This window comes from Podospora anserina, chromosome 1 (assembly GCF_000226545.1).
Source record: "Podospora anserina S mat+ genomic DNA chromosome 1, supercontig 1".
In the NCBI taxonomy this organism is placed as follows: Eukaryota; Fungi; Ascomycota; class Sordariomycetes; order Sordariales; family Podosporaceae; genus Podospora; species Podospora anserina.
The window spans coordinates 1,119,814-1,133,023 of NW_001914859.1; the positions used below are offsets into that span (position 1 = coordinate 1,119,814).

Genomic DNA, 13,210 nt, shown 5'->3' on the forward strand with positions numbered 1-13,210 from the left:
TTGTTTCTACAGAAGGTTTCAGGATATATCTAGTGAGAAATTCTGGCGGGAGCTGTTGTGGAATGTGTGGGTGTGAGGTTGAGCTCAGGGGCTGACGACGGAAAGCGAAGTTTCTTCGCGGCCTCTTGGAGACGCTTCCCAACTGCAGCCTTCAACAAATCAATCGATAGGTCCGCTGGCGTAATGGCAGCGCGTCTGACTACGATTCTAACAATCAGTTAATCAGGAGGTTCCAGGTTCGACCCCTGGGCGGATCGATTTTTTGGGGTCATTTATTTGTTGCTCGGTCTCCACACGATGATGGGTTGGGAAGTTACCTCTTTTTGCTGGGAAAACGGGACTACTTCTTTTCACTTCTTCATTTGTCATCAATTGCTTAGTCGGCTTATTTTTCTGGAAGAGCGGTACTGTTGGTTATTTTGTTTGGTAGGACGGTATTAAGGCATATCTTCATGTATGGATGGGCTTGGACATTTTTTGTCGGGGATATGCAAGAGGTGTGGGTGAGCTTATCGCCGATGGCGGCTGAATAGCATGTTCGTTATAGAGACCCCTTTTCGGCGATAGGGCGAAACATCATTGGTTTGTGTTTTATCTTTGTGCCAATGCATGTTGGGCAGTCAATCTGAGGCCATCGTGAAATTTGCTGATGGGGGGTGTCAAATCGCCTAAGTCCTTTCTTTCTCCTTTGGGGATGTGTTACTTCCGAGATGTAATATGACGGTGTTTGTATGATGGTTTTTGGTGGTATATAAACAGTCGTCATCGGCCACCATGAGAAGAAGACTCTCTGGCTTGAACAAACAACATTAACAGTTTCAACAACAAAAACATTTCATCCATTTCCTACAGTCTTCAAAACCATACCTACCTGACTTCGACTCATTGTTTCTTGCATAGGATAACTTACCAGCTCACACACCATGTCAACCACCGAAAACCCCGTCTGGCTCATCACCGGCGCCTCCTCCGGCTTCGGCTTCGCCCTCGCAAAAGAAGCCCTTTCCCGCTCACACACCGTCATCGCAACCTCCCGCTCGACCTCCTCCGAGGGAATGATCTCTCTCTCCTCTTGGGGAGCCATCACCCTGCCGTTCGACGTGACAGCCTCGGAGGAGGTTCTCTCGGGTGTCATCGCCGAGGCGGCGAGTTTGGTCCCAGAAGGGAGAATCACTCATGTAGTCAACTGCGCTGGTTACATACTTGAAGGAGCCGTTGAGGAGACCACGCAAGAGGAAGTGAGAAAGGTTTTCGAGACGAACGTGCTGGGGAGTGTGAACATTGCCAGGGCTGTGGTGGGGAAGCTGAGGGAGACGGGAGGGGTGTTGGTGCAGATGGGGAGTTTGGGAAGTTGGATGGGGGGTGGGGGGTTTGCGCTTTGTGAGTTCTTCACTGTTGACATGAGGGAAAGGGGAAAGGGGCTAATGATATACAGATTGCAGCACTAAATGGGCGGTTTCGGGGTTGACGGAGGGGTTGGCGGATGAGCTGAAGCCGTTTGGGATTCGGGTTTGCTGTGTCGAGCCTGGGTATACGAGGACTTCGTTTTTGGCGGAGGGAGGAGGGCATAGGGTTAAGGCGAAGAATGTGATGGAGAGGTACGATGGGTTGGGGTTTAGGGAGGGGTTGAATGCGTATGATGGGCAGCAGCCGGGGGATGTGGACAGATGTGCGGTTGCTATGGTTGATGTGTTGACTAGCACGGGGATGGCTGACGGCAAAGAGATTCCGGTGAGGCTGGTGTTGGGGTCGGATTGCTTGAAGGTTGTGAGAGACAAGTGTGAGAGTACGCTGAAGCTGGTGGACGAGTGGGAGGCTGTTACCAAGTTTGCGGATGGGCAGAAGTGATAGACGACCACGTCAGCTTTTGGGTTCTGTGTCCGATGTTGAGTGTTTGATAGACGATATAGATTCCTGTTTGACCTTCGGTGTGGAGCCTTGTGTTGTCTTGGATGTTGGTGAAATGGTGATAATTGGGTGTAGGTTGTCAATGGAGGCCTCGCTGGGCTGCAGAATGGCCGTTGCAGCGGGGAAAACTCCGTGCCGTTCTGCCGTCATCGGGTGCTAATGCAGGCCAAGATGCCGCTAACTTACGGCGCCTTGCGGGTCTCGAACACTCTAGCGCCCATCTGTTCCGGTATATAAACGACGACGATAGCTTCGTGACTGTAACAGCCGTCAACAGAGACGACACTTCTGCACACGCGAGACAGTTTATGCCTCGCTAGAAGCGATATGGACCTCACAAGGCCTTTTGTGGCCGGGAATAACAGGTGACAAGCCACAGCTGTGTCCAAATTCCGCCGGGATTTTCACTGCAGTGCTCTCAGCTCATCCTCAGCTCCTCCCACTTCCCGCTGCCAACCGTTTGGTGCTGCGAGCTGCGCCTTGGCAGGATTCATATGAGTGCCGAGCTCCCGATATGTCCAGTTGTGATCATCAGCAGGCAGTGAGAAGGCAGACTATGATAAATAAGCGGATCCTTCGTCAGCATGACAACTCTGTTAACGACAGCTTCAGCTTTGCCTGTGACAACTTGAGCTCTCGCAAGCAACAGTCCCCTTGAGGCTGCAAGACAGACGTGTTGGCGCTGAAAAATGGATGTAGACAAAGCAGGAGCCGCGACGTCGTCGTCAACATCTGTAGCCAGTGCCCCAGCAGATATGCCCTCCAGGTCCAGACCTCCTTCGTTGGCACAATCTCACCGGCCTCGACTCTCCAAAACAGACTCTATCGCTTCTGTCTTGTCAGCCCACAGAAATTACCTGGATTCCCTTCCAGTCCCCACCAAGGAAGAGTTCGACCAAATAAACAAGATCCAAACCAAGCGTGAGGCCGAGCACAAGAAGCAATTCCGGCGGAACCAACGACAGCAAAGCATCGAGCTCGTCAACAGTCGCAGAAACAGCCTCATCAGTGAAAATGGAAGCGTCACCAAGGCAGCCACCGTCATACAACGAACCTACCGTGGCTACCGAGCTCGCCGGACGCTGGCAGGTCTGGGGATAGACGCCTCAACCCGCTGGATCCACGCCGTAAGAGAAGCCCAATGGCGAAGCCTCACCCGCCCCCGGCCCCGAAGCGAATACCTCGACAGCGACAGCCTCTACTCCCCCAGCTTCCTCTCTCCATCATTATCATCACCAGGGGACACCAACAGCGACGCAGGCAGCAGTATCATGCTCGCCGGAACTCGCTCTCCCACCGCCCGCCTCAACTGGAAAAAGGCCTCCACCATAGCCCGACGAGCAGGCGGGGATGCTGACGAAAGCTCTTCCACTTCATCATCATCCTCCTCCTCCTCCTCCTCTTCCAGTAGTTCCTCCTCCGAATCAGAAGAAAAACTCTCCAAATCCCAGAAGCAACACCTCAAGCAACGCCGCGCCGAGTCCAAAGCCCGCCGCAAAGCAGCCTCCCGCACCATGGGGGCTGCAATACTTTCTCGAAATGATCGACCACAAGCACCGCTACGGCTCCAACCTCAAAGTCTATCACGAAGAATGGCAAAGAGCCGACACCCAAGACAATTTCTTCTACTGGCTTGACCACGGCTCGGGTCGGAACCTGTCACTGGAAGCCTGCCCTCGGGAGGTTCTGGAACGGGAACAAGTCCGGTATTTATCCAGAGAGGAAAGACAGGCGTATCTAGTAGCTATCGACGAGAGCGGCAGGCTATGTTGGGCCAAGAACGGGGCGCCGATCGACACCACCGAAAAGTGGAAAGATAGCATCAACGGGATCGTACCCAGCGACGACCCCACGCCCGCTTATTCACCACCCTCGTTGGAGTCAACCACCAACTTCCTCGGTGACTCCTCCACCGAATCTTCCCAGTCATCATCCGAATCCCCTCCTTCACCACATCCACCACCCTCCAAGAAATCATCATCCTCCGCCCGGCGTCTCTTCAAAATGTCCCCTACAACCATGCTCAACAAACTCCTCCGCCACTCCGTCACCCCCAACACATGGATCTTCGTCGCCGACACCTCCTTCCGTCTCTACGTCGGGATCAAGAACTCGGGCGCGTTTCAGCACTCGAGTTTTCTTCAAGGAAGCCGCATCTCCGCTGCGGGGCTGATCAAGATCAAGAACGGGAAGTTGCACAGCCTGAGCCCGCTGAGCGGACACTACCGGCCGCCGGCGAGCAATTTTAGGGCGTTTGTACAGACGCTCAAGGGGGAGGGGGTGGATATGAGTCGGGTTAGTATCAGCAAGAGTTATGCTGTGCTTGTTGGGTTGGAGGGGTATATGAAGGTTAAGAAGAGGGGGAGGGAGATTAAGGGGTTGGTGGGGAGGGGAAAGGAGAAGAAAGGGGAGGTGGTCGGGAGGGTTGGGGAGGGGGGTGAGGGGGAGCAGGAGGAGAGGGAGGGTGAAGGGGGGGTTGGAGTTTGTGCCGGGGATGGAGGTGGGCTGGCGGGAGGGAAGGGGTCTATCATTGATGAGAGAAGTTAGAAAACTAGATATCTGTAGGATAAAATGATGATGATGATGATGTTAATTGAAGTATATATATATATTTATTTGTGACAATGCTGGGGCGCTCCTGTTAAAATAGTAGGCTAAATGGCATCGGACGAGGGACATAAGATCATTAAGGTGCGATGGTAACCGTGGGAGAAATTATGCGGAATGAGTATGAGATATATAATATAAGTAAACTCAAAGAAAGGCGAAGCATTGTAAAGAAGTGAAACTAAGCCAGGCATGAAATGATCCGAAAATCAACACCCCGCATAGAAGCACAAGATGAGTAACAAGTGCGAATCAACAATGCAACAGGCAGACAACACATGAGGTGGGTAGTATCAAGTGGATACACAGTAATATAAATCAGAATAATATGATTGAGCACATATACAGACAGTAAAGCGAGTCAACAAAAGAGTCGCAATGACCGTAGAAAACAGACCATCAAAATTACCCAAAACATGCTCACGGGAAATAGCCAGACCTCTACCTCTATCTATGCCCCTTGGGCTTCTGAATATCAAACCCCTCGGCAAAATGAAACTATCCGGCTTCAGCAAAACAATAGCCAGCAGATTGTACGAGATGTTCACTTTCCGGCAAATTCCCAACATTATTATCCCTTGCTCTCAGTCACCAGAACCAATAGTGAGTGACCACATCACATCACATCACTTACACCTCTTCAACAACTCCGCCAAAACCTCCCTATCAACCTCCTTCACCCCAACCTCCCTCTCATACTCCTCCAACCTCTGCACAACCTCCCTCAACCTCAGCCTCCCATACCAGTTCCCCTTCCACTCCCCCCTCCCCTTCAACTCCTCCCGCATGGTCAAAAACCTTTCCGCCACCTCCACTTCCACCCTCCACCAATCCCTCGCCGCATCAAGCACCTCGAGCGGTGTGCAATTCACATCCACCAGACCATCCTTCCGACGAAGCACCATCTTGCTTCCCACCCGAGTGACAAGCTTCGACAAAGTCTCCCTCCTGCCCTTGGTGCACCCATCAATGAGATCCCTAATCGGAAGGGGAGTGTGCCGATACTCAGGAAACTCATAGTCGGGCTCCCGCTTGTAAGACTGCCAAACGGCAGCGTGCTGCGGTGCACACTGCCCCTCAAAAATACACCACAAGACGCGCCCGAGCATGTACGCCTCAGCCGCCTCCTGTTCCGCCTCATCAAGCGCCAGCCAGGGGATATTATAGCTCTTATACCCATGGGGAAGCGGCGTGTACATTTCATCCTGCTCCAAAACCTGCCAGCCGGGGAGGATCCGGCTGAGAAACTCGGCCCACCGGTTGGGCCTCTCCTCACCAGGAATAAACTGGTTGTACAGAAGCCTGCTGTCATCCCCATGCTCTTGCTCTAACCCTTCCTCCTCCGCTCCCTCGTCCACAGCCAACGTATGCACATAAGCAATCGCGTTCACCTCAGGCGCAGCAAACTCGCACCACACACCCCGCTGCTCAAAGTCCACCATGACCAAGTCCCCCCCGGCCGTGAGAACAACATTATCAAGCCGGAGGTCGGGATAGTAAATCCCGCCACGTTCGCGGACGTGCAAGACGGCAGAGGCAAGCTGCCTAGCCCACATTATTTGCATCTCCGGCTTGAGAAGCCCATGGATGTGAAGCAGAGGAATCGTGTCCCGGAGGCTGCCGGCCGCATAAAACGGAATGATGAAACCCACCACGGCCGTCTTTCCCCCAAAGCGGCAGTACTTGGTGACTAGGTACTTTGGCTTCGAAACAACATGCGGATAAGGCTCCATGAGCAAAAGGTTGCGCAGCTCGCAAACCAGATACTTGGTGTTGCTGGTGAGGGCCTTGAAGATCCACAGCTTCTGGCCATCTTCTGGTTCATCATGATGATGAATGCGCACCAGGCAGACACTGTCGTGCAGCTGCTGGACAATGCTCAGGTTCGAAATGTCGATGGTTTCCGGAATGACCTCCTTGGGCAGTCCCAAAGTCTCAACCAGCGCCTTTGGCCTGATGAGCTGCTTCTCCACGTGCCAGGTTGTGGCGACGGTGATCTTGACGCTCTCAAGACTGAAGCCAAGTTCGAGAATGATGCGTGTACCAAAAGGCTGGTCCTTGTACAAGGCAGCAATGTGTTCTGCCGTCCCTTCACCCTCCAATGACCACTTCTGCAAAGCTCTGAGAATGTGCCTGGTGACCCCGAGACGGTTCAATCTCGTCGAGTCTTTGGTGTGGAAGGCGGCATCCAGGTCTAGGACGTCCCGAAGGACAGGGTCCCGTGTGGTTTCCATGGGGAGGAACACATCGAGGCGCATGGGTGGGACCTCGCCCACGTGCAAGGGTAGGGCATAGTACTGCGTGCCTATGGCGGTACAGCCGTCGATCCTCCAGAGTGGGTTGGGAAGGGGGTCAAGGCTGTCAACCCGGTTCTTGGGGTTCAGCTGGGATTCGAGCCAAGAGGCTTGTCCAGTGTCATTGCCGGTGGGCGAAGCAAGCTCGAGCGCTGACCGGTTCTGGGCAAAGGCGGCGGTCGGGTGGATGGCATCGTGGATTGTGGGGGAGTTGAGCTCCATGGCGGGCCAAAGGTGGTCTTCACACGACGCAGAGAAGGATGGCCTGATGCAAAAGCTTACAGAGAGAACCACAGAATGAAACGAATGGAACCGGGAAGGAATATGTTCCAGGTCGGACATCGAGCCTGGCTGCTCTGGATCGTGTATAACTTGGACACCATCCCGGTGCTACTTACCAACCACCCTACATCAATGCAGCTTCCCTCGGCCTCTGCTGGCCTGATCATCTACAACGCAGGAGAACAGACGAAAGGAGCGACCGCTGTGAAAGCATAGGTAGGTATGCAGTTGTTCCTGGCTCGAGAGCAAACTCTGAATCCGACCCACTCACGGCTCGATATCGTTCTAGTCTGCAAGCAGGAAGCCGTACAGGGAGTGCCACTTGCCAATGTCTTTTGACCCGACGACTGAGCTGTGCCGCTGCAAGACAAGATGCTTGGTGAACGAATGGGGGGTGGACAAGAGGTCAAGAAGTATCCGCGAAGAAGCTGCATGCTGTGGTGGTAGTCGTTGATGCTGGTCACTCAAAAATGATTGGCCAATCTCTCCTGCTTAGCTGGAGCGGAGCAGCCGGCCCGTCCCTACTGTCAACCAGCGAAGTCGCTCAGGTAAATCGTGGTTGTTAGGTATACTGTACTGCTTTTGTCTCGTACCCCTGGAAGCCCTATCCATAAACATGATAGGAACTTCTGAGCCGCGTTAGGCTATCTGCAAGAGGACCGATTAAGGGGAGATGTGACTCTGGCTGCGACGCGTCTCCACTCCTGTCCTGTCATCACACACTTGGTAAGAGATGGCTAATCAAGGGGGGGAGTGGATGCCAAAATCCCCCCTCTAGCCGCTCTATAAGAAGACATAGTCGACCAAGAGCCAACTGGAATGGGGCCAAGAATAGGGCGAGCTTGAAACTTGAAGCTGGGAGTGGAGGTGTCGGTCGGGACAGTTCCGACGAGAGAGTGCAGATGCGAAGGGTGTTGTCGTGCACAGTGCCGCAGAATGTCGGCATTATCTACTCCCTTCGTGAGAGAATCTTGGCTGATATCCGGAAGCATTGGCGCTTAGCACGGCCGATGAACCTTTTTTGATGCGGAGGAGAAGGCAGATGAAAGCCCTTCGGCGGGGATCTATGAAGTCACTGAAACATCTCTTGATATGTCAGCGGCATTGTGGCTCGGGTCTGGACCGCGACTTCGTGCCCAATATTACCTCACCCTATCACTCCACGGCTTCAATCGTGGGACAAGCCTAGGCCGAAAGCCTGGGCGTGGGATGAGCGCCGAAGGACCCCCTCGGCCGCACGATCTTGCTTTGGGCCGCGAGAGCCCATCTCGGTCGAGTATTTGATTCAACGCCAATGAATGGGTTCGGTAGATCGATGGCTAACTAACAGCTCGGGGTGTTGGTTGTAGCGGACACACCGAGATGGGAAGTCATCGCAGCCTGCTGAAGCCAAAAATGCATCACGCTCGAAGAGGAACTGGTCGAATTGGGGGACCCATCATTCCGCTCAGCCGCTGCAAGTATGCCTGATGGCTGTGGTTGTGTCATTGAATCGTCGGCGTTTTGTGGGGTTTGATGGGGAGTTCTGCATGCTGTGGCTTGATTCATATCGACGGGCACCATCCACATCGCGCGTTTCCACCTTCCAGATCAACTCGAGGCACTGGTTGATATCGATTGCATTGGTCAGCTCGTGTCTGGATGATGGATCGAAGGGTGTATGCCAGTAAGGGTGTAGCTAGTCGACCAACTTTTGCTGAAATCATAGTTCCTTTCGACCGGCCGCGGGCGCGAACGCAAGTAGGATTGGTTTTGAAAAGCTTCGAGACGAGAGGTGAAAGTTGAGTTAGGGTATAGATGGTTGTTGAATGCGAGTCTGCGTTCGCTCCAACAGTGGTTAAGCATTGCCAGAACCTTGTAAACGCACCATGAGGTTGTTGTCAGGAGCTTCGGGCGCAGGATAGTGGACAAGCGCATGACGGAGTTTGGGTGGACCATCCAGGGGCAACCCATGCCATTCCGAAAGAGAGGGGGTTGCTCAAGAAGCCATGGTACAGCAAACCCGAACCAGCGGGGTAACACGCGTTTCCCACTTGACCACCGAGAGATGTGAACTCAAAGCTCTTTTATGTTCTTGAGCTGGTCGAAAGCATCTCGAAGGAGGCCTGTGCGCGCTAGGTAATCACAGTATGGGACTGTGTATGAGGGTGAAAAGATCACCCAGTAGATTTCTCCCCCTAGGGGTTGATAGGCGGGCTGAAACGTCCCGAGAGGACGGTACAAACGCTCTGCCCAGAGCGATGAACAGCATCCCTTCACAGTGGCAAAGCCAAAAGAACCCTACTGCTTCGTAGTTGTAGCTTGCCCTGCCCCGAGGAGAAGCCCACGGGTAATGTGCCTGTGATCTCTGCTGAGCTAGAGAGACCCATCAAGGCTTCCATTTCATAGTCTCGGTAGTAGGCAGTAACTGGTCTCTAGGTCGCACAACTGCATACGACATTCGCGAACCCCGTCATGTAGTGCAGTAGTCTCTCGATGTTGAAATAAAGATCCATGGTTGTAGGTGGCTGCCGAGTTGAAACCCAGAATATTCCCTCCGGAACCCTGAAGTTCGGAAAGTTCTCAAGGGCACCGGGACAGGTACCTAGATGCATCCGATACATTGATTACTGGCGCCATGATGTCTCGCAAGATGCCACGGCGGGGAGACCTAGGAGTGTTGTACTCGGTCTCAATGTTGTGAAACCAAGCATTGTAGCTGGATCAGAGGAAGCTAGTTCCTGTGTTTTTTGACCAGGCCCCATTTCCAGTGCTTGATGCTCATCAGGGCCGTGATAAAGATTGCTAAAATCCGACACGCCTCGGGCTGTGTTCAGTTCGTCCTATAACGAAGGCCTGTAAATGTCAGTTGGGGAAACTAAAATTGGCTCGGATTTCAACGGCCATTTAGCAATATGAGATTGGTCGCTGGGTGGTGTAATGTGTGGTGTCGAACTTGCGTTTACTTATCCTCTGCGTCAAGGAAATGTGTAGTTTGTCAAACGCACTACTATCTGGGCTGGATGGCTGGAGCCAAGACCTGGTGGATCCCGGGTCGAGCCCCGGATATTTATGTGGAGCTTTGCGAGGGCAAGGGTTCTCCAGGTTGTGGGGTTTGGGCGGACACCTCGCACCAGAAAAATTGCGGGAAAGTTGACGACGGACGACCCACGACCAAGTACCTACATATCGAATGAATCAAAGTACTGTAGGATCATACTGTAGTCAAAAGTGAAGCTTAGACACAATGCATTGCAGGTATCTCTGCAAGCCACAAACTGCCTAAGGGTGTTTGTCAGACCGTGCTCCTTCTCGATTCGCTTCTGTGCATAGAAAGATCGGGTATGACTACCCCGCGGTTTTGTGTTCACCATCATGTCTTAATTCTCCCGTGACACCCTCCATTTGCGTGGCCCAGTCTGACTGGCAGCGGCTTGCGTAGATCTGCTGTACCCTTCTGACGTCTCCCTGATTTGACGATGGCTATGATTGAGGGTGGCAGTCGGTCCTACCTGATCTCAATGAGTGGGTTTGCCGTTTGGGAATCTTATAGCAATTTCTTTTGACATCAGACATACCCACTATGAGGTTTGACGTGGACGCTTGAGGCTCTGACATTCCTTTGCCAAGTTCCCGAGTCAAGGAAGAGCCCCCGGATGCCCTATGGGTGGGTCAAACGGTGTTCCTTTCAAGGTGTGGGGTTGTGGGAGCGTGGCGGGTCGAAAGCAGGAACCAAAATTGGCGTCAATCAACGTTTCATGCTGCAATGGATGGGCAGCACTTTTACACTATAGGGGATCCATTACGACGTGCCTGAAGGCCTTTCAATCCCACCTACTCTCACATGCGACAGTCGTTCTTGTAAGTTGAAGCCGACTGTCAGTTGAATTGTTGGCATACTGACCGATTGGAATTGCATCGCGGCAGCCACGTGAAGGGCACCAAGCAGTAGAATCCAGTTCACTTTGATTCGTCCAACATTCAGGCCCTGGTCCATGCCACTGACATTGTCAAAATGTAACCGAGCTGGACAATGCATTTGTCATGTCGAGTCAAAGCCAATGAACTCGAAGAGGTCACAGTCCGGAACCGTGGTTCTGTTACCAAACGGAAAGGGCGGGGTCAGAGCTCAACCAACATAACCACCGGCACCGCGTTTTTCTTCTAGCATACCCCATGATCCCCAACTCCCGCACTTATCATATCAAGTCAGGGCCTCATCTTCAGGTCATCAAAGACTGCGTGGAGCATGGAAGTCTGCTAAACTAGTGTACATCGATCGGATTGGTAGAGCTGATTGGTCAAGATTAGTTTCCGCCATTTTGAAAAGGTTTCCGTATCAGATCCGTTTCTGTGAATGGCACCCCATTCACGACACCATCAGAAATAGGATGGGCAATTTACAAGCCGAAGCATGTCGAGCGGGTATTAATCTGGATGGGAGCGGGCGGCCAGCAACGAGACCGGTGAGGTATGCACCTCGACGACTGGACGTACAACCAACAACCGGGCAGTCAGTTGTCTGTCAGTTATCACATCGAGCTTATCCCCTGTCCTCCCGTCGCATCCAATGCCGCTCTTTTTCCCACCCTCGATGGCCTGACCAGATGACCGCTTTTGCACCGCGCATTGAGGTTCCATCGACATCCATGCACGCACTTTGCAACTTGCGTTATCTCGAGACTCACGGACCCGGCTTTGCTGCCCCATGTCCGCCCAATTTTTGGGTGGTGCTCATTAGCCAAGCACTGGTCAGCTTGCGCCTTCCCGGCGACCGGTGAATCACTTTTCTTCGCCCATCTCCTCCAAAGCTCACACCGATTCCCTTCCTTTGCAAGTAAACGAGACAATCGCATTCAACCCCCGACAATTCCAGTCCCCACCGCGCAACAAGGAACCTTCAACCCCGTCCGGCCCGTAAGACAACACGCGTGTATTACCGCGAACCATTGGGTGGCACAGGACAACTCCCGCCGCTGAGCCTTGACCGGTGCCCTCACCGACTTGCCCATCAGCATCACGCCCCTCACGCCCAACCTCGACTCCACTCCCGTCCAGGAGCCTCTGACCTGCCCCGTCAACAGGGCCCATATCGCCCGCGCTGCTGGCGCAATTGCGTGCCGTCACCAGATTTGTGGACCTGAGAGGAGCCGTACCATAGTCTCGGCTACCACACCCTGGCCAGCTCCTCTCTCTACGACATCCTTTCTCTGACAGCACGGCGCCGTCTGAAAGCAACGACGACGGCCAAAAGACGGCACTAGCGGGCGAGGGAACACACGCAAGATTTCCCCTCCAAGGCTGTTTTTGCGCAGATCTGGGGATGGTGGTAACCGAGCAGTAGATTGTGTTCCCCCTTTCTGCTTGCTTGCCTGCCGACCGAGGATCTTGGCTTGGATTCATGCCCCTCTCCTCCTCGCGAGCCCCCTTGTCACCCCTCCTCGCCTCGTGTCGTTCCGACTCTTCCTGACCTAGTTCCGTCCGCAGCCGGCTGCACCGACTGCTGCTCAGTTGTGTCTTGCTGCAGCTCCCCATCGGTCGTACGGGGCTGTCGTCCCCGTGGCGATGGCGCTTTTGTGAGACGCCTACGTTTCTGCGTCTTGCAACCCCTCTCACCACCAGTTCGAGGGCCACCTGCCTGACCTTGGGGCCGGAGCAGGTTCCCCCTTGGTTGCCTTTGTGCGCCGCCGGGTGCTGCTGCTTGCTCACATTCCCAGAGTTTGTGCTTCCCTGCTTGCCAGGGTCGTATCCACACCGGTGTACATACCGACCAAGTACACCCTAGGTCTCTATTGACCTCGGATTGCCCAGTGGAATACCTCTTGATTGTCCTTCACCATGGTAAGAAGACTGTCTCTCGTTGTTGAGCTCGCTGCCGGCAGGCTGCATGGTGGCAGTCACCGACTTCTGCCTCTGAACTTGGTCTTCCCTGCACATGTCCCCGAGCCATGTCGCCGCCTGCTTTCACCTTGACCTCACATTGGTACTCTACACGCCAAACACATCTCCACATATACGCTCCCCTTTCACTCGAACCAACTCACCTTGATCCCCTACACCCCTCCCTCACGTCACTCACATATTTCCTCCCCCTCGAGCCCCCTCCGAAGTTCCTACTATGACCGGGGCTTGCTCACCGG

General features: G+C 53.6%; 3 protein-coding genes across 3 annotated transcripts, besides 1 other annotated feature; 2 read left to right on the forward strand and 1 right to left on the reverse strand.

Annotated features, from left to right (window-relative positions):
* Window positions 1-169: 169 nt before the first annotated feature.
* Window positions 170-257, forward strand: a tRNA (tRNA-Arg).
* Window positions 258-923: 666 nt separating this feature from the next.
* PODANS_1_3100 (uncharacterized protein) lies at window positions 924-1,848 on the forward strand (the record flags this gene model as incomplete). Its single annotated transcript, XM_001912471.1, has 2 exons — window positions 924-1,369; window positions 1,443-1,848. The coding sequence occupies 2 exons, from the start codon at window positions 924-926 to the stop codon at window positions 1,846-1,848; spliced, it is 852 nt and encodes a 283-aa protein (XP_001912506.1).
* A 749-nt stretch (window positions 1,849-2,597) lies between these two features.
* PODANS_1_3110 (uncharacterized protein) lies at window positions 2,598-4,455 on the forward strand (the record flags this gene model as incomplete). Its single annotated transcript, XM_001912472.1, has 2 exons — window positions 2,598-3,417; window positions 3,500-4,455. 2 exons carry the CDS (start codon window positions 2,598-2,600, stop codon window positions 4,453-4,455), a joined length of 1,776 nt encoding a protein of 591 aa, XP_001912507.1.
* A 686-nt stretch (window positions 4,456-5,141) lies between these two features.
* On the reverse strand, window positions 5,142-7,151 carry PODANS_1_3120 (uncharacterized protein; the record flags this gene model as incomplete). The annotated part of the gene is made up of 1 exon (XM_001912473.1): window positions 5,142-7,151. One exon carries the CDS (start codon window positions 7,149-7,151, stop codon window positions 5,142-5,144), a length of 2,010 nt encoding a protein of 669 aa, XP_001912508.1.
* Between the last annotated feature and the right edge of the window lie 6,059 nt (window positions 7,152-13,210).